The sequence below is a fragment of the Oryx dammah genome, unplaced genomic scaffold (assembly GCF_014754425.2).
Source record: "Oryx dammah isolate SB20612 unplaced genomic scaffold, SCBI_Odam_1.1 HiC_scaffold_4, whole genome shotgun sequence".
In the NCBI taxonomy this organism is placed as follows: domain Eukaryota; kingdom Metazoa; phylum Chordata; class Mammalia; order Artiodactyla; family Bovidae; genus Oryx; species Oryx dammah.
The window spans coordinates 30,422,651-30,443,693 of NW_024070188.1; the positions used below are offsets into that span (position 1 = coordinate 30,422,651).

At 46.7% G+C, this 21,043-nt stretch overlaps 1 protein-coding gene across 1 annotated transcript; it reads left to right on the forward strand.

The window, feature by feature from the left end:
* The first annotated feature begins 2,488 nt into the window (after positions 1 to 2,488).
* BEND3 (BEN domain containing 3) lies at positions 2,489 to 21,043 on the forward strand. Its single transcript, XM_040238560.1, has 3 exons — positions 2,489 to 3,170; positions 4,949 to 5,151; positions 15,043 to 21,043. Exons 1-3 carry the CDS (start codon positions 3,134 to 3,136, stop codon positions 17,290 to 17,292), a joined length of 2,490 nt encoding a protein of 829 aa, XP_040094494.1. The 5' UTR covers positions 2,489 to 3,133; the 3' UTR covers positions 17,293 to 21,043.

A 21,043-nucleotide genomic window follows, 5' to 3' on the forward strand; every position in this document is an offset into this window, starting at 1 on the left:
TCCCATCCTTCTTGTAGATACTTCCAAATTGTGGAGTCTGTATAAGCACAGAGCAGCCTCGTCTTCCTGGTAGTGACATGGAGGTGAAAGGAGATTTCCAGCTGCTAGTGGTCAGAGAGCTCCAAGGCTGGAAACTGCCCTTGGTGTTCATCAGAAGAACCTTAACAGAAGAATGCAAATTCTATTATTCCCTCTCACAGTGACTGTCTGGAGATACACACAGATTTGGTTTGAATCCTAATTCTACCACCTAGTAGTCGCATGACACTGATCAAGTACTTGCTTCCCCTTCCAGTAGTCAAATTCTTTATTTCTGTAATCAGAATGATATAAAAATAATTTTTCAGCTTCACTGAAGTATGACTGACAAATAAAAATGGTAAATATTGAAGGTGTATGCCCTCGGTATTCTTATTGGTAAAATTGGGATTGAAATCGCTCAGGGTGAGATGGAGGCCACATGAAGTGGCCGGGCAGCACTGGGCCCCAAGTTTGCAGGCCAGGGATGTGAGTGGGGATCCTCACCTCACTCCCCACCACAGGAGCCAGAGGCAGTTAGTTTTCCAGGCCTTGCAGATGGGACATTGCCCTGCTTCCCAATGAGCATGGCTTCTTCACTGTCTGGGAGAGAAGGGGCCCACCACACTGCGTTCTGGGTGACTTCTGTGCTAATCTAGCATCTGTCGCTGGTCTATAAATGAACACAGAAATGTTTTCCAAAGCAGATGCACTCTGAGTGCCCAGGAAGCCGCCACCCCTGCCTCCCACCTCACCCACGAGGCTGCGCAGCCCCCTCCGGCTCTCCTGCCACCCGCGGGCGGCTCAGGTGTGTACCCTTCCTTCATCGCCTTCTGCCTCGGGAAGCAGGGGAGCTCGGGATGCAGGTGCTGAGCTGGTGGCATGGCATGGTGGCGCTCACCGAGTCGCACTTTCATGGGGACTGCCACGCTCGCTGCTCCTCTGCAGTGGAGTGTCAGCTATCCAGACCATCTTTGCTCGGTGCCTGTGATTCTCTGCCAGGTTTTCTCATCAACTCCCGTTTTCTCTTCCTCTAGGAGTCACTTGTCCTTTTCATGCTTTCTGGTTAGCCGGAGAGGCTTCGTGGATTTCCACCCTGTACCACCCCCGAATAAACCTTGTGCCACCTTCTCCCTTTCCTGCCTCTCCTCTCCAGAATGTCACTGTGCCCTGTCCAGCCGCCCTGCACTCTCTCCTCTGCTGCCATTCGGCCGTTTCTCACTCGAGGAGACCGGTTCTGTGGCGGTGCGGTAGGGTCTCCAGGGGCAGGTGGCAGCCCAGTCTTGGTCAAGGTTGGGGTGGGGAGGCTCATTCTCATCTCCTTGAGAAGCCCCTTACTAGTCAGGCCTGAGTTTCTGCCCAGTGTTGGCCAACCTTGCTGTCTGAAAAGAGTACTGATGCCTTGCTACCTACTTGGAACTCTCCCTCAGAGACACCCAGAATTGAGGTTTATTTCCCTGGAATACAGAGGAGATTGTCTTTGATAAAAATTCAGCTCTGATAAAGTAGTTCTTGGCCCCTTGAAGTTGCCTGACTCACTGTCTATATTCACTCAATCTCCCTGCGTGTTTGTTTCAGATAGTAGATAGTTTAGTAAGTAGTAATTAATTTCAGTTTCAAATAAATCTTAAAATTTCGTATTCATTCCTTTGAAAATTAGTAACACAGAGATGAAAAAACTTGTTCCTGTCATGAACTAATTGTGATGACTGAGAATAGTGCCATGCATTGTACGTTGCTATTATTAGTGACCTTTGAAGTTGTTAGCCTGTGCACAGGTCATCCTCTGTTCCTCCATTGACCTGTCTAAAACGGGACTGCACATCATTCCACAGCTGCTTGGTGAATGGTTTACTGAACTTTGTAGATGGCATCCCTCTTCCTTATACAAATTTCGTGAAGTTACGCCTGCTGCCCTCTGACCAGTAACTGGAATGGGCACCCAGTACTTGCAGGCAGCTTCACCAGTGGTACGAACCACAGCTCCTCAACGTCATCAGTAAAGGCTGTCATGTATATTCTTTTCCAACATTAGTACCTCTTTTATACTTTATCCTATTTGTGGACATGCTGTTACGTCATTTGGGGAATCTCAAAGGCGTAATGGTGCTTTTAACCATGATGTCCCTTCCATTTCGGCTGGGGCAGGGAAACCAGCCCCTGATTCTCCACCAGACCCTGCAGCCCATTTGAAGGAGGTACCGCCAACCCCTCCAATCTCATTCCCTCATCAATAACTAGAGTGGTTTGGACCAGATTATATGGAGCTCAGGAGCTTTAAGAACCTGTAGCGCCTCTCTCCTCTTGCTTCTGAAGAAAGGGCTAGACCAGCATCATCCAATAACAGTAGTGAAAGCCACATGTGCAATTTTAAACTTTCTAGTGGCACTCACATAGTGCTATAATGTATGGCACTATTCTCGGTGCCATTTTTAAAAAGGTGAAATTAATTTTAATACTTAGACCAATAAATCTGAAATATTATCATCTTAACGTGTAATCAGTATAAAAAATATTAACGAGATATTTTACATTCTTTTTGCCCTGCTGAGTCTTTGAAATCCAGCACGTATCTTACACCATACCTCCATTTGGACTGGCCACATTTCGAGTCCTCTGGAGCCACGCATGACTAGTGGCCACCCTCATGGACGGCATAGGTCTTTTTGGACCACCTGGAATCTTAGGACCTCAGCTCAGGTTCACAGGCTCCACAGCCTGCTGTGGACCTTTGTCAGCCTTTTTACATTGTGGTTAGATGTTTAAGGCAGGGACTGACAGATCGTCCAAACTGAGGTCTTTTGTAAGCCTTGAGTTTCTCAGATCCTTTCGTTCCATAAGTGGCTCTCAGTTGATGCTTTAAGATGCATTCTGCCCACATAAAGTCTTGGAGAAGAACTCCCAGCAGGTGCATAGGAGGCTTGGCTGCTTCTGAGCATTTGCAAACGAGAGGATGCAGGTTTCCTTGATGTTGCAGAGTCATATCAACTTACCCTTCTATTACCCAGAGCCAGGGTTGGGAGGGTAAGGGAATTTCTTATGGGTGGGTGAAATTTTAAAAAATAAACAATAAGTCAAGACTTTGCCTTTGTCTTTTCTTTTAGTGGAACAGAAGATGAACGCAACTGAATTCAGTGAAGATGTAGAAGAAGGTAAAAAAAAAAAAAGCCTCTTTTTAAAAAGTAGTTTAACTTAAAACTTTTTTTCAAGATATATTAACGTGGTTCAAAACTACTGGATTGGCCAAAAAGTTCCTTTGGTTTTTAAAGTAACACTAAAAGACACATTTTTCATTTTCACCAGGAACTTTATTGAACAATATAGTCACTGTTGTGTTTCACTACCTTTTGCCATTTTTCAGGCAATTTCATAATTCCATCATCCTAAAACTTTTTATCTTTTTGAGCAAAGAACTATTCCAGGTGCCTTTTACAGTCTTCTAGGGAATTGAAGTTTTTTCCATTAAGAGAATTTTGTAAAGACCAAAATAAATGGACATTTGAAGGTGCCGTGTCTGGTGAAACAGAGGATGAATCAGAACTTCCAGACAAGCTGTAACTGTTTTTGCCTGGTCATCAAAAGAAACATGAGGTCTTGCGTTATCCTGATGGAAAATCATGCATTTTCAGTTGACTAGTTCCAGACACTTTTTGTCAAGTACTGCTTTCAGTTGGTTTAATTGGGAGCAGTACTTGCTGGAATTGATTGGTTTTCCAGAAGGAGCTTGTAGTAGAGGACTCCCTTCTAATCCCACCATATACACATTACCTTCTTTGGATGAAGACGTTTTTGGGTGTGGTTGGTGGTGGTTAATTTTGTTTGCCCCATGATCTCTTCTGTTCCACACTGTTATTGTACAATATCCATATTTCATCACCCATCACAATTTGTTTTTAGAAATGGACCATTTTTGTTATATTTAAGTAGAGAATTGCATCTGGAAATGCTGTCACGGTTTTTTTTTTCATTTAACTTATATGGAACCCAACATCAAAGCAATTTAACATAACCAAGCTGGAGAAAATGATTTTCAGTGCTTGATTGGGGTATTGGGAATATGTTGGCTATCTCCTGAGTGGTATAATGTCGATTGTGCTCAATTAATATCTTGATTTGATCACTGCCAACTTCAGCTGGTCTGTATGACCGTGGAGCATTGTCCAGTGAGAAATCTCTAGCGTGAAACGGCGAAGTCCACTTTTGATGCATTTGATCAGTGACAGCGCCTTCTCCATACACTGCTCAAATCTTTTTGTGTGTTTCAGTTGTGTTTTTACCTCTCTTGTAGTAATAAAACATAATATACTGAAAACGTTGCTTTTTCTTCTTTCATCTTCAATATTAAAATGGCTGCACAAAAATTCACCAATTTTGATATTTTTTTTAAATGCACACTGATATGATAGTTGTCACAGTACAGTCTGACAAAATTGTTTTGGGTGAAATTAAAGGCAGTTAAGAGCTACTAGAGCTATCTTATGGGAAAAACTTAACAAACCTTTTGGCCAATCCAGTATTAAAAGATACACAATGAAAAATCAAGGAAAAGTCTCCTCTCATTACTGTTTGCCACCCTTCTCCACTCACACTTATGGTATCTTATGTATCTTTCCAGGGTTACTTTTATAAAAGCACCATTTAAAAGAGTTGTGGGTTTTTCTCCTTCCATCTCTTCTCCCTTCTCCAAGAAAAGACTTTAAAAGCTGCTTTAAACTGAATGTTCTTGGAATATAATATCAGTGTATAGCATGACTAGTGTGGTGAAATATAAATTGGTTGGTTGGAAAGCCAGTCTCATTGATTATTACTCTTGACACTGTTGTTTGAGAATATCAAAAGGTGGCTGATACACCCTGGTGCTTGGGGACCCTGTTAAACCAGGCACTGCCCAGTTGCCTCCCCACTGAGCCCCATTTCTTCTCTGCCACAGTTTTAAAAAGTAACACTGTGAAAGTGGAGACAGAGGCTGAAGATGCTGCGCTCGACTGCTCAGTGAATTCCAGGTCCTCCGAGAAGCACCCTGTGGATGGCGTCTTCACTGCTCTCCAGGACTCCAGCAAGAGAAAGCCCCTGGGCGGCGAGGGCCCTCTGGACTCAGTCCCGAGTGTGAAGAGGCGGCGGCTTATTCCTGAGGTGAGGGCTTACTGGGAAAGCAGGAACTTGTTGACAGCAAGGACTGTTAATGAAAGCCTACCACATTTCACATAGCCTGCACCTTACTGGAGCAAGTGAGGCTCAGCAGGGCTTTTCCTAAATCAGGTCCATCTTTTGTACTTATTCGGGGAGCTTGTTCAGTGAATCTTTTTGTAAAGAAGACAATTATTTTATAATATGCCCGTTACCCCTAACCTACCTATTTTATAAATTTGCTTAATCACCTGCTGGTTATAGTGAACTTGGCTGAATTCTGAGAGAGAGAAAATGAAACTGGTCACGGTGGTCCCCTCGAGCAGCCTGCAGTTCCCACGGGAGATAAGACAGATTCACAAAACAGTGAAGACTGAGGGGAGAGGGGAGTTTGGGAGATGAGAATGCCTGGTCAGCAGAGCCTCCCTGCGGATAGCCAGATCACACCTTCAACTCTTAGCAGAACATTTTCCCAAGCTCTCCAGCCCCCTCCCCTCCCCCCGACAACACACTTTTTTGGGGACCCAGGTAGGCATTTCAACTTCTTCATGTCTGTCCAACAGAGCGTAAGTTTCAGAGCTCACTGTCATTAGCCCATACACGGGGTGTCTGCCTGGGACTCCCTGGGTTGCTCTTGGTTTGTTTTAATTCTCCTCTGTTAGATGCTTCAGCAGATTGGGAGTTGATAGGTTTTAGAGATTTAGTGAGCCTTTGAAAAGTAAAAACTATCCTTTTTCTTAATTAGCAAAGTCATAAGATTTAAGATTTTCACTGTTTTTCAGTATGCATGTTTATATTACATTATAATGAGGACTGCTCTGCATTCCACATCATGGAACTCTGAGGGTTGCATTGATTTATTTTATTTTTGGCTGTGCTGGGTTTTTGTTGCTGTGCAGGCTTTTCTCTAGCTGTAGCAAGCAGAGGCTACTCTGCAGTTGGTGTGTGGACATTTCAGGTTGAGGAGCACAGGCTCAATAGTTGTGACACATGGGCCTAATTGCTCCTTGGCATCTTCCCAGACCAGGGATTGAACCTGTGTCTCCTGCATTGGCAGGCAGATTCTTTACCACTGAGTCACCAGGGAAGCCCCACATACCTTTTCTTGTTTCATTTAATCCATATAACAGTGATGAGAGAATTGCTGTCTCCTCCACGTAAGTTGAAGTCAAGTGCCAGAACGCCTGTGGGGCAGCCTTGTTGCTGGTGTGAGGTGTCAGGAGTGACTTAGAGCACTCAGCACCCTGCTCCATATTGAGGAGGTGAGCCTCACCTTCTCTGATCCAGCCCATAGGAATGGTCATTTCCAGAATGGTCGGAGCCTGGGGTCAGATAAGGGGGAGTTCACCTTGGAGCCTTTGGCTGGTACTATGACCTCCCAAACTCAGGTCCCTCTGTGTTGATGGGAGTGACACAGCTCCCTCATTGGTTTCTTGTGTGGAGTATCGAGACAAGCCCAGCAGAGAGCCTGCCCCACGTCAGCTTTCAGAAGGGTTTATTTATTGCTCCCTAACCCCCATCTCCAACTACCACCCATTATGGTCAGTTGCCTCCCTCCACATTTATCAGGAGGAAAATGACCTGGAATTGCTAAGAGAGGCCTTCTGATGCTTTCCCAGACACTCCAGGCCTGAACGCCCTTGATTCTGAGCACCTTCCATCTTCTCCCTCGACCCCAAGGAAGGGGGTGAGGGAAAGGGGGAGGAATTGATTGGCAGCCCTGATGCTAAAGGTCCATCACTTCAAACCCCTATCAGTGCTGAAGGCCTGTTCATGAGTGACATTTAGTACAATGCTTAGAAGAAAACTAAAACCTCCCTCCAAAAATTTAACAAAAGGCTGTATAAAGACATATTTGGCGCTTCCGCTGGGAAAGGCACCATAGCCAAATACAGCAGATGTGGGAGGTGAGTAGCCAGCATTTTTATTGCTAATCATTTTTTTGTTCACAGAAGTGGGAGTGGTATTCAAAAGCCCTGTGCCAGGTAGAAGTTAGCTTTATTCTCCTGGGGTTCCTTGTATCTTTGTTTTTAATTCTAAAGTGTATCTGTGGTTTGTTTTTCAACTGGAGAGTGGAAATGCCATCTCCTTCAGTCAGTGCCAATGTACTGAAGACCTCCTAAGTGTCATCCACTGTGGTCCCAGCTGGATGTTCGTCGTCATTTCCACAGCAGCCCTAGCGGATAGGCACTGTGGCCCTTCCCAGTTGAGTTAGCGTCAGAGAAGCTAGCATTCCCACACCTGCTTGATTTGGAACTGCATTTAAACACAGATGACCCTGAGGACTGTGGGGTGTTGGTAAGATGCTGTGAGGCGCTCCTGCCCGATATTTGGCCATCCCTGTGGTCTTTCTCTTCTCCCCTCATTGTAGTTGCTTTATCCCCCCAGATTCTCACTTTTGGGGGGCATGTTGGCACATTCTTCATCCTTGCATACACTGTCAGCAGTGTAAGGATGACCCAAAGAATAACAGCCATGAGGGCAGAGACTGGCTTGTTCCCTGTGTCCCCAGGGCCTTGTAATATTTGTTTACTGGCTCTGTGTGGTAGACAGCTTATCCATTTCTTATCACTAGCTATACCCGGTTATTTAAGGATGATGATGAAGATAAACATTCTATTAAAAGTGAAAAGCATCACCCCTGCCTCAATTTTCTGGAGGTGAGTGGTGCTGCCAGCCCCTAGGAGCCCTTTTGTGTGGTCTGCCCTTGGTGCCACATCAATCCTCAGTTCCCTGCACTGGAGGCAGGCTGCTTTCTTGGTGTTCCAGTTTGCTGACTCTCTGGGCACCATTTAGCCATTCCTCTTTCGTTGAACTGAATTCAGTGACTGCTCTTGGATTTGGAGTCCTGAAGAAGATGTGCAGTGCTGGGAGCCTCTCCATGGTGACCCAATCCCCGAGATGTCACTGGGCATGGACATGTGGGATCCCCCTTAATAACCTACTCGTGCCTCACTGGTAACCTTACGTCAGCTTCTTTTTGATCAGTCAGATTCTCCAACTGAGAGAGTCGGGCATTCCTGCTTGGGTCTGAGTGCTAGCAGAAGAATGAAATGTGCGATTGGATCTGGTACTGCAGAGCCTGAGCTATGTAGCAGAGTTCCCATATGGTTGGAAGATGAGCCTTGGAGAACTGGGAATGGTGGCAGCCAGACACCAGTGCCAAGTAGCGCAGATTTAAGGATTTCTTGATACTCCTAGACAGCTGAGTGGAGATTTTATCAGCAGCAGCAAGTGCAGCCAGCCCATCGTCACCTTGGCAGCGTTTGTGGAATTAATGGAGCACTGAGTGGACAGAACCTCAGTGTGGGCACATCTTAGGACCTTCTCTTTGGTGCTCGTGTCCTGTTCCGTGTTGAATTTTGTATCCAAGGTCTCTGGGAGCGAGGAATATTGCCCTCTGCTGGGACTCTAACTTAATTTTTATTTAAGCAAGTTAGCCAAAAATGTTTGTATTGATGTCAGTGTTTCTAACATGCCTGGTAGAAACTGAAATATTTTTATTAATGAGGCTGACTAGTGAGAGTTATTGGGGGGATTTCCAGTTCTGATCGACTCTGGCCTCTGCCTGCAGTAGGAATGTGGGGGGAGTCAAACTACTTCTGTTTGTTTTGTTCAGACAGTTCACCCAAAAACTTTTCTCTGTGCTTATTTCCTACTCTGAGCGTTAATGAAGGCAGATCCCCTTCAAGAACATGTACTCTTGTTGCATGGCATGTGAGTTTCTGGTAACCTCTATCTGCATAGAATCTTATTTTAAATGTATTAGTGGAACTGCTTGTTACAAAGCCTTTGCTTGTCCCTTTCCAAAATCAACTGTAATATAATTATGATTTTCTTTAATAATTGGCATTACACACTCAAATTTCTCTACATTGGTAAAACCTCATGGAAATCTCATAATCCATAGGACCTCCAAAATTATTTTGGTGCAATAAAATTTAATGGTGAGTAAATTGCTAAAAATCTTATTTATAATCTATAGGAATTAGCAAGTAAGAAGATTTGAATTTATTAGGGCAGTGCTTTTCAACAGTAACCCACAGTTGTAAATCCACCTTATAGAGCCATTCGGTTCACATATTTGGATTTGTATATAGATATATAGACACAGAAAGAACAGAACTTCTTGAATGTATTTACTGTGTGCATGCCCTCTGATATTTTCTGTTGTTTTCTTTCTTTCCTTCCTGTCTTTCACACTTCCTCCTCCCCTCCCTCTTTTATATTGGTCTTGATCCATCAAATCAGTGTCATCATTTCTGAATGGGTCATATGACAACCCACAGTTCTAAACATGCTGCCTCAGGGGCAAAGATTTTCAACCATCTCCATTCCTTCCTTTCTCCATATTTCTGATGTGTGTAATGTGGTTTCTTTCCTTTCTTCCTTCCTTTTTATTTTTTTATTTTTGTTTTTTTTTAATTTATTTATTTTTTATTTTACAATTCTGTATTGGGTTTGCCATACATTGACATGAATCCACCACAGGTGTACATGTGTTCCCAAACATGAACCCCCCTCCCACCCCCCTCCCCACAGCATCTCTTTGGGTCATCCCCGTGTACCAGCCCCAAGCGTGCCGTATCCTGCATCGGACATAGACTGGCGATTCGATTCGATTCTTCCTTCCTTTTTAAAATTATACTTTGCTTTCTGCCAGATAGCAGAGCTAAACAACTGAAAGGAGTCTGAAACCCTACCTTGAGCCCACCTGTGCTTCTTGGACTCCTCCAGCCCAGCCTTTAGGGCAAACAGACCTCTAAGAATTCCTTCTATGAGTGACTTATACTGCTACACTGGAGGAAAGTGCTCCTTTTATTTAAGTTCTTAAGTTACTTATACCTTCCTTAACTCATGTTAGGTTCTTAAGTTCTCCTCTTTATTTAATAGTTAAGAGTAATCATTACGGAGAAGGCAATGGCACCCCACTGCAGTACTCTTGCCTGGCAAATCCCATGGACGGAGGAGCCTGGTAGGCTGCAGTCCATGGGGTCACTGAGGGTCGGGACACGACTTCACTTTCACTTTTCAGTTTCATGCATTGGAGAAGGAAATGGCAACCCACTCCAGGGTTCTTGCCTGGAGAATCCCAGGGATGGGAGAGCCTGGTGGGCTGCTGTCTCTGGGGTCGTACAGAGTCAGACACGACTGAAGAGACTTAGCAGCAGCAGCAGTAATCATTACAACTAGTTCAATAAAAAGCCCATTGTATTGTCGCTGCTCTGGCTGGGGAAGAGCACTGTTAATGATAATTGTACTATAACAGTGAATATTTATTAAGTACTTACTGTGACTCAGACATGGGCTCAGCGCATCATGTTCATTATCTTATTAGATCCTCATAGCTACCCTGGTACCTGAGACAGGGACCATTATATATTCCTGAGTTACACACAGGAAGCTAACATGTGAGGGGTCACGCAGAGGACCCATCCACTCCCTTATACCTCCCTTATTTTTGTTGTTTAGTCGCTAAGTTGTATGTGACCTTTTGTGAGTCCATGGACTGTAGTCGTATTTAGATATGTATGACTCTTTTGCAACCCCACGGAATGTACCTCACCAGGCTCTTCTGTCCATGAGGTTTTCCAGGCAGGAATACTGGAGTGAGTTGCCATTTCCTCCTCCAGGGGATCTTCTCGACCCAGGGATTGAATCAAACTCGTGTCTCCTGCATTGGCAGACAGGTTCTTTACCACTGAGCCACCAGGGAGGCCTTATACCTCCCTACACTCCTGTTATTCATGAAGCTAGTGGCCTCTTTGAACATTTTTCATAAGCATTTATTTGAGAGCGGTAGACACTTTACCCTGCTTAACAAATGTTCAGTGAGTGCTCTGTGTCCCAGGCACTGGAGATGGAGTAGGGAAGACCTGGTCCCGCATGTAACCATCATGCAGTGTGGTGAGGGTACAGATAGGTCTCAGGGAGGAGACCCCACAAGGGAGAGAGGTGGCAGCAGGCTCGCTCCAGCCCAGTAAGCCCCTGGTCCCCTGCTCATGGGCAGTAGTAGGAGGGTCAGGGATCTCTGACCCTTTATCAGGTTTGTTTTTGGCTACCTCCGTGGCATAATTAGGGCTTCCCTGGTAGCTCAGATGGTAAAGAATCTGCCTGCAATGCAGGAGACCCAAGTTCCATCTCAGGGTTGGTAAGATCCCCTGGAGAAAGGAATGGCTACCCACTCTAGTGTTCTTGACTGGAGAATTTCATGGACAGAGGAGCCTGGCGGGCTACAGTCCATCGGGTTGCCAAGAGTCAGACATAACTGAGTGACTAACACACACATACATAGGATAATTAAAGCACTTGAAAGAATCCTGTTATTTTTCTGGTTCCTGAGAGAGTAAGGTAGGTGTTCTTTTGCATGGTTGTTGTCAGCAGAGATGCAGGAGAAAAATTAACCTGTGTTTAAGATGAGTCTGATGATTCCATTATCTAAAAAAGAAGGTCTGGGGAATTCCGTGACGGTCCAGTGGCAAGGACTCCCAGCTTCCATGCAGGGGGCACAGGGAAATGAATAGGGAGATCTGTCCATGGTCTCTTTCCAACTCAGGCCTTTGTATTGCTCACCTGCTGCCGTAGTGGCAGTCCCCCCAGAGACTGTCTCTTTTCCCTGTGTGTTTTTTTTTCTTAAGGTTGCAAGAGTAAAGCACCTCGTGTACTGTGTTGTGCTGGCATTCGTGTTATCTGAAGGCTTATAAATGACACTGGATTTGCCTGAATGAGATAAACCAGGGACAAACACTGTCTTCCTAGCCCTGGCCATCCAGAGAGGCCCAATGGCTTGTTAGAAATGCAGAGCCTTGAATCAGAATCTGTATTTTCACTAGATCTCAGGCAATTTATATGGACATTAGACTTTAGAAGTGCTGTGATAGATCAAGCTACACAACCATATTTTCCCCCAGCATCCTAAGGAGGCACTTTGTTCTCTTGCATTTTCTAGTTGCCCAAGGCTCGCACATGTCTGTAGAAGAACATGCTTTGTGCTTCAACCCTACCTACTCCCCTGATGCCCACCACTGCTCTCCAATTAGCTCTTCTGCTTAAATAGGCACTCAAAAATATATTCCAGTATACTTTGGGGTCAAATTCAACATTTGTCAAAAACAGGTTTATGGCTGAAATGTAATGAACGACATATTTAAAGCATACCATTTGATATGTTTTGACGTGTACATACCAGTGAGACCACACCACAATCAAGATGAGAAACATATCCATCACCTGTAACCGTGAAAGTTGCCTTGTGTCCCTTTGCATCCTTTCCCCTGCTTTCTGTCACTAAAGATGCATTTGCCTTTTCTAGAATTTTATACGAATGGCATCCTACATGCCTGTTTTATCTATCTGGTTTCTTTTACTCAGCTTAATTATTTTGAGGTTCATCATGAGTACCAGGTTGGTCAGCTCTGTTGCTGAGAAGTACTCTGCTGTAAACACAGTGCATCTATATACTTGCTCATAAAAATTAGGATTTTTTCCAGTTGGGAGCTGTTTATAAACAGGGCTGCCATGAACTTATGCATGAAAGTATTTGATCATGTGCTTTCATTTTGCTTGGTAAATAAATAACTAGGAATGAAATATACCTGGATCATATGGTCCAACATATAACTTCTTAAAAAAAATACCAACTGTTTTCCAAGGTGGTAATACCATTTTATATCTACCCTAGCAGTCCATGAGAATTCCAGTTCCTTCATGTCATCTCTGTCACTCAGTATCATCTGTCTTTTTTGATTATACCCGTCCTTGTGGGGAGTGATATGCTATCTCAGTGTGGTTTTAATGTCATGCATGTTCTTAAGCATCTTTTATACAGGATCTTAGTTCCCTGATCAGGGATCCAACCCATGCCCTGTGCAGTGGAAATGTGGAGTCTTAACCACTGTACCTCCATGGAAGTCCCACTGAGCATCTTTTTATGTGATTATTTGCCATTTATATAGCTTCTCCAGAGTGACCGTTGAAACTTAATTGGGTTATGTGTCATTGAGTTTGAGTGTTCTTTATGTAATCTGGATTCAGGCCCTTTATCAGATAAGTGATATGTCTGATTTCTTCCAGGCTAGGCTTGTTTTTCATTTTTTAAAGAAGTTTTAAATTTTCAGGAAGTCCATTTTATTGTTTTCTTATGGATTGTGCTTGTGGGTTATATCTGAGAATTATTTGCCTAAAATAGTGTCATAAAGGATTGCTCTTATGTTTTCTTCTAGAGGTGTTAGAATTTTAATTTTAAAGTGAAAAGTGAAAGTCCCTCAGTCGTGTCCGACTCTTTGCCACCCCATCAACTATACAGTCTATGGAATTCTCTAGACCAGAATACTGGAGTGGGTAGCCTTTTCCTTCTCCAGGGGGTCTTCCTAATCCAGGGACCGAACCCAGGTCTCCCACATTGCAGGTGGATTCTTTACCAGCTGAGTTACAAGGGAAGCCTGGAATTTTAAGTTTTTATTTTTACATCCATGATCAATTTTTTAGTTAATTTTTTATATGATACATGTAGGATGAAAGTTTTTTGCTTTTTTTTTTTTTTTGCACATATATGTCCAATATTTCTAGCATCATTTGTTGAAAAGATTCTCCTTTCTCTACTGAATTGCCTTTGAACCTGTGTTGAAAATCATTTGTCCGTATATATGTCAGTAAACCTCTTATACCATCCAGGGCCTAGCAATAGGGAAAACCACTATTGAAAGCAGTGAGGACTCTGGGATCACAAATGGTCTGGGCAGTCGCCTTCTGGTATGAAGCCTGGACTTAAGCTTTGGTATCTCAAACAGGTACATTGAGAGTGGACCTGCAAAGTATGTCAGCCTTGGGCAAGTTGAGGAGATAATTCCTAAAATCATTAATTCTCTCACTGTCTTCTATTGAGCAAGGCTGGAGAGTTCATCAAAAGTACTTTTCTAGATGCATAAGATAGGTGTTAATTCATTACACACAGTGGGTGCTTTAGGACCTGGGGATTAAAACTCTTTGGCAGTTCTGATTGAGAAGGGCTGCTGGAACTAGGAGACTGAGACTCAGAAACCTGGGAGGCCTCATCACTTCACGGAATCTGCAGTTGGCTGGGCTTGGGGCAATTCTGGGCCTTTTCAGTCTGAAATAAGACATGACTCCAGGCAGTGGTAGAGTTGGCAGCTGACTGTGGCTCTCTAGATTCCAGTTCTTCCATGCTCAGCACTGTGCATCTTGGGAGCTGTTGAGAGTAGAGATGCCTGCTCTCCTAGAGTCTGCAGATTGGACAACAAGCTGTGCTTTCTGTAGATGCCATTGGCAGGACTCCTGCCTGTCTGAGAGCAGTCAGGGCAGTGAGGTGACCTGTCCATAGCCAGGTTGCCACAGGAGCACTTCCTGTTCCTGGGGTCTCTCTCCCATCCCTCATGGGCTCTCACCAGGCCTTGTCAGCATCTATGCTCGGTCTATGGACAAGAATTTCAGGGATGGTGTCCTACGGGAATTGAAAGCCTCCAGGGTCCAGCCTGAGCCTCTCAGGGATTAGGGAGAGCAAGCAAGTTTGGCCCTGGGATGCAGGTTTGTGTTAGTGGTGGCTTCCCTTGTGGCTCAGATGGTAAAGCATCTGCCTACAATGCTGGAGACCCAGGTTCGATCCCTGGGTGGGTAAGTTCCCCTGGAGAAGGAAATGGCAACCCACTCCAGTATTCTTGCCTGGAAAATCCTATGGACGAAGGAGCCCGGTAGGCTACAGTCCATGAGGTCGCAAAGAGTTGGACACGACTGAGCAACTTCACTTCACTTCACTTCTGGACCCACAGAATTGTTCCCAGGCAAGGGAAACACTTTCTCATAGGCTCCTGAGGTTGACCTGGGCCCCTCTGTGTGTGACATAGATCAGAACCCTCAACTGATGTACCTTTTGTCTTCCAGGCGCTCCTAGCAGGCATGCGGAATCGGGAGAACAGCTCACCCTGCCAGGGCAATGGGGAGCCGGCAGGCCGGGGCAAGACCTTTGGCTCCATGTGGCCGGGCGAGGAGGAGCCCGGCCACGACGTGAGCACACCTTCCTACAAGAAGCCTCTGTACGGCATCTCACACAAGATCATGGAGAAGAAGAACCCGCCCGCGGGGGACACGCTCAACACCTATGAGCTCTCGGAGAAGGTGAACCCCAGCAACAGCCCCTCACCACTTCGGCTCCTGAACGAGACACAGAAGCGGGACACTGGCGGCCCCGCAGCAGCCACCGACAGCGACCCCAACATCTACTTCCTCATCCAGAAGATGTTCTACATGCTCAACACGCTCTCCTCCCACATGTCGCAGCTGCACAGCAAGGTGGACCTGCTCTCCCTGGAGGTGGGCCGCATCAAGAAGCAGGTGAGCCCCGCTGAGATGGTGGCCAGGTTCCAGCCGCCGCCCGAGTACCAGCTCACGGCGGCCGAGCTCAAGCAGATTGTGGACCAGAGCCTGTCAGGAGGCGACCTGGCCTGCCGCCTGCTGGTGCAGCTTTTCCCAGAGCTCTTCAGCGACGTGGACTTCTCCCGGGGCTGTGGCGCCTGCGGCTTTGCAGCCAAGCGGAAGCTGGAGTCGCTGCACCTGCAGCTCATCCGGAACTACGTGGAGGTCTACTACCCATCGGTGAAGGACACGGCAGTCTGGCAGGCCGAGTGCCTGCCTCAGCTCAACGATTTCTTCAGCCGCTTCTGGGCCCAGCGGGAAATGGAGGACAGCCAGCCCAGTGGCCAGGTGTCTGGCTTCTTCGAGGCTGAGCCCCAGGTGGATGCTGGCCACTTCCTGGACAGCAAGGAGCAGGAGGAGGCCCTGTCCCTGGACCGCAGCAGCACCATCGCCTCTGACCATGTGGTAGACACGCAGGACCTCACCGAGTTTCTGGACGAGGCTTCATCCCCTGGCGAATTCGCGGTCTTCCTTTTGCACCGGCTGTTCCCCGAGCTCTTTGACCACAGGAAGCTGGGCGAGCAGCACAGCTGCTATGGGGATGGCGGCAAGCAGGAGCTGGACCCGCAGCGTCTGCAGATCATCCGCAACTACACAGAGATCTATTTCCCCGACATGCAGGAGGAGGATGCCTGGCTGCAGCAGTGTGCCCAGCGTATCAACGATGAGCTGGAGGGCCTGGGGCTGGACGCGGGCAGCGAGGGCGAGCCCCCGCGAGACGACTGCTACGACTCATCCAGCCTGCCTGATGACATCTCCGTGGTCAAGGTGGAAGACAGCTTCGAGGGCGAGCGGCCCGGCCGGCGGTCCAAGAAGATCTGGCTGGTGCCCATCGACTTCGACAAGCTGGAGATCCCGCAGCCCGACTTCGAGGTGCCGGGCGCTGACTGCCTGCTGAGCAAGGAGCAGCTGCGCAGCATCTACGAGAGCAGCTTGTCCATTGGCAACTTTGCCTCACGCCTGCTGGTGCACCTGTTCCCGGAGCTCTTCACCCATGAGAACCTGCGCAAGCAGTACAACTGCAGCGGCTCCCTGGGCAAGAAGCAGCTGGACCCGTCCCGTATCAAGCTCATCCGCCACTATGTGCAGCTGCTCTACCCACGGGCTAAGAATGACCGTGTCTGGACGCTGGAGTTCGTGGGCAAACTCGACGAGCGCTGCCGGCGCCGGGACACGGAGCAGAGGCGCTCCTACCAGCAGCAGCGCAAGGTCCACGTTCCGGGCCCTGAGTGCAGGGACCTGGCCAGCTATGCAATCAACCCCGAGCGATTCCGGGAGGAATTTGAGGGGCCCCCGCTGCCCCCCGAAAGGAGCAGCAAGGACTTCTGCAAGATCCCCCTGGATGAGCTGGTGGTGCCCTCGCCCGACTTCCCGGTGCCTTCGCCGTACCTGCTGTCCGACAAGGAAGTGCGCGAGATCGTGCAGCAGAGCCTCTCCGTGGGCAACTTCGCCGCCCGGCTGCTCGTCAGGCTCTTCCCCGAACTCTTCACCACCGAGAACCTGCGGCTGCAGTACAACCACTCTGGGGCGTGCAACAAGAAGCAGCTGGACCCCACACGCTTGCGGCTCATCCGCCACTACGTGGAGGCCGTGTACCCGGTGGAGAAGATGGAGGAGGTGTGGCACTACGAATGTATCCCGAGCATCGACGAACGCTGCCGCCGCCCCAACAGAAAGAAGTGCGACATCCTGAAGAAAGCCAAGAAGGTGGAGAAGTGAGGGGTGCCGGGGGCACTGAGCCTCGCCCCTCCCCCCCCCTCCACGAGCCCGACCCGCGTCCGCAGCCGCGCACCTTATATCGGCAGGGCGGGGCCTGCTGCATTTGCACACGCGATCGCCCAGCCGGCCACGGCCACCACAAAGAAGCCTCGCATTTGGTCTCTTGTACTTACAACTTTTGTCCTGTGTTCCTGGTGATGCAGCCAGAGTCTGGGGAGAGCAGAGCTGCGAGGGCAGAGGGGCCTCAGGAGTCAGGGTTCCCTCTCCTCGGTAGTGTCCTCCCAGTCCCCTCACCATTTGAAATGCAAATCAGGCAACCCTCTTGTTCCTCTGCCCACATTTTACATCTTCAATTTTTATTAAAAATTTTTTTTATTTTAAATTAGAAACCCTTTTTAAGTAAATCACTGGGCTCTGTGGAGACCATTTTACTCAGAAAAAAATTTTTTTTAATATTTGAGATGAAGTACTGTAAGATGACTTCAGTCACTGGGAATTTTTTTTTAAGATGGTTTCAGATATATGAAATTTTTAGAAGTGCCATGTTCATGCATGATGGCTGATAGCTTCAGGTGGCATAGAGACGGATCTTACTGACCTTGTCTTTTATTACTACGTCGGATTTTGGAAGAGTAAGGACGCCTCTTGGCTGGCGGTAGAGGGGATGGAGTAGTTTGATGTCCTTTCTGGCCTCGGTCAGTCGCACTCTCCCTCCCACTGTGGTGCTGAGGAAGGGGCTGTGGGGACGGCTGGCCTGGCCGGTCTCACACTGCTGTGCCAGTAGAATGTTGCTCACCCTGTAGACGAGAACACTGGATGGTGATGGTGGTGATATGAATGTAGATAGACGTGGAAACACGTTCACAATGTCTTCATTTGAGCTGTGTCCTTCCACTGCCCTCTTTCCTTCCTACACAAGGATGCTGGTTAGAGGGGCAAACACATTTCCTTGGAAAACTGTGTGTGGATATTTGGCTTCTTGTTTAAGGATGGGCCCCATTGGGCTCACCAAGAACTGTTTACTTTCCATGTGTGTATTTGTATAAAACCCAGGTTCTGGGAGCTGTATGGTGGCTTCACCACACCTCAGTGTTGGCTCCTCCAGTCAGTACACATCCTTGTTCCCTAGGGCCGGGCTTAAACCGTGGGCTCTCCTGAGGATACCTGGTGTTGGAAGGACACAGGCCATCTGAAATAGGGCTCCCATATCCCTTTCCGGGGTCCACTCAGAGCTTTCCCTTTGGGCCCCCAGAAGGTCCTGCTCTCCTACATCTGGCGGTCCCTCGGCCTCAGGATGAGACACCTCTTTTCTCTTCCCTGGTTGGGAAGGTCACACTGCTCCAGGCCGGTGGCATGCTCTCCAGGATTCCAACCAGGAAACTCCCCAACAGGTAAAGTCCTTAATGTAAAAACAATACTTTGACCTACCTGACTTTGGGGGCTAGTGCCTAAGAGGGAAAGGGAACAGTCTAAACACAATACATTATATCAGAAAGCTAGAAAATAAATTGAATCACACAGGGTAGTCGTAAAACCCTTGTGGAATGTTAATTTAATAACCTAATGGCTTAATATTTTGCTACCTTAAAATGCAGAAATAATAGAAACAATCTGTGAATTCTCTTCATACAGATAAGGACTTCAGCTTTAGTGACTGTATGATGGAACTTTGCCTGCACTCGCGGCCATTTTTTTTTTAATGACAGGATTCTAAGCAGTGTGAAATTGCCGATCTAACTTTAGTAAATTTGCTTTTAAATGTCATTTACAGATTATTTCAGTTGTAACTGCGGACCTAAATTATTACAATTTGGAAACACACAGGGACTTGATGACTCTTTCCCACCCACCCACATACATGTGTACACACACATTTCTTAGTAAAAAACTGAAGTGAGATGAAGGGGACCGACATGAATAACAAGCTCAACCTCTTTGTGCCTGGAAAGGAGGAGGACTGGAGCAGCCGGAGACTCACTTCCCCCTCTCCTGGGCCTTTCTCTATGCCTTAGTCTCTCCAGCACACCAATGCATGCCTGTGTGCATGTGTGTGCACACACCAATGCATGCCTGCGGGCATGTGCGTGCACACACACCCAAAGATGGCAGTGGCACTCTCTCCCTCACCAATCCTGCAGGTGGGAGGGTGCTGTGGAATTTGTTCTGGTCTCTAGGATGTATCCAAGAGGATTCCAAGCCATGTGAAAATTGCCCTGCTTTCTAGAGGGTGGAATGTGACCCTGCAACTTCAGAAGCACAATCATTTAATAATTTTTTTTAATCATCCTGTCTACCCACAATAGAGACGTCAACAGGTTCTAGGAATTAAATATATCTCTTTCCAACCTAGAGCATGTTCAGTTTTTGGAAACCGTGTTTTGATGGTTTCTTTAATACCTTTCCTGTATGGGGCTTCTTCCCGCAAATCTTAGAGTCCCTTCCAGTGAAGAGAGACAGACGCTCTCTGTGTGAGCTGTATCTTGTCTCTCTGGACTGACTCACCAGGAACCACCTGCAGGTCCTGTGTCTGTCTGTGTGGTGTCCTCAGCCTGCAGCCATACAGGTGGGCTTCAGGGGCTTTTTTTTTTTTTTTTTTTTAACATGAAGCAATAGAATTATAAAATGCCTAAATTTTTTTCAAAATTTAATGTTTTCCATAAAATCTGTTGGCAAAACCCCTACTCCGTCCCCATCTAAATTCTTTGATTTTTGTTAATACTTGTTTGTGTTTGGGGAATTTTTTCTCCCTCACATCCAGAAGTAGCACAGACACATTCTGATGTTGAGTAAAATAGCACGTCACAATAGGTGGTAGTGTCCCTTGTTTTTCTGTTAGTGAGTTTTAAAAGAATGTACGAAAATAGTCATGAATGTACTAAGTGTTCTAATCCTGCTTCCGTTCACTTTGGCTGTGTCTACATGACAACACAGGTTTGACAGGGAATAAAGTTGTGCCCAATGTCATGGGTGTTCGTGTGCCCCTCCCCCTCAGTGTTGGACCCCACCCTTCCTTGCTTTTTAAGTTTGGTGGGAGAGGGTACCACATCAGCAGCAATCATCAACCAACCAATGGGATCTACTTAGTGGTAAGCAGATTAACTGTTTAATGCTAAGAGTCACTGGCCTGGCCACACCATAGAATGGCCCCTTGGGTTCCTGCAGACATGGCTTCATTTTCCACCTCTGCCCCAAATGTTTACTTCTTGCCTGATTGAGGAGGAGGGTCTCAAGACCTCAGATTGGAGGCCATCGAGCTCTTAACTCTGCCTCACCATGGAGAGAGATGCTGTGAAGTGGTGGGACTTCCTGGTGGTCCAGTGGTTACCACTCCCTGCTTCCACTGCAGGGGGCACGGTTTCTATCCCTGGTCAGGGAACTAAGGTCTCACATGCTACAGGGCCGAAAAAGAAGTGGGGGCCCCTGGGCCAAGGGACTCTTAATGTCATTCAGAGATACTTGTCTCTTGTAGATCCAGCCTTAATGTTTTTCTGACATCCTAGTGATAGCAGACCCTGCGCAAAGTGGATATCAGAGTTAATACTGTGAGGAGACAAAATAATGAGAATAGTTTTACCAAAGATAATGAAACATTGCATAATGTCTGCATTTTACCATTGATTTGAGTGCACCCTTAGAAAACTGAATGTAACAAAAACCCAGGACATTTTTTGGAAATTGTATGCTCTCTAGCAACTGTGTGAATTTTTATACAAGCACTGTTTTATGAGTTATATAAAATGTTATAAAAATA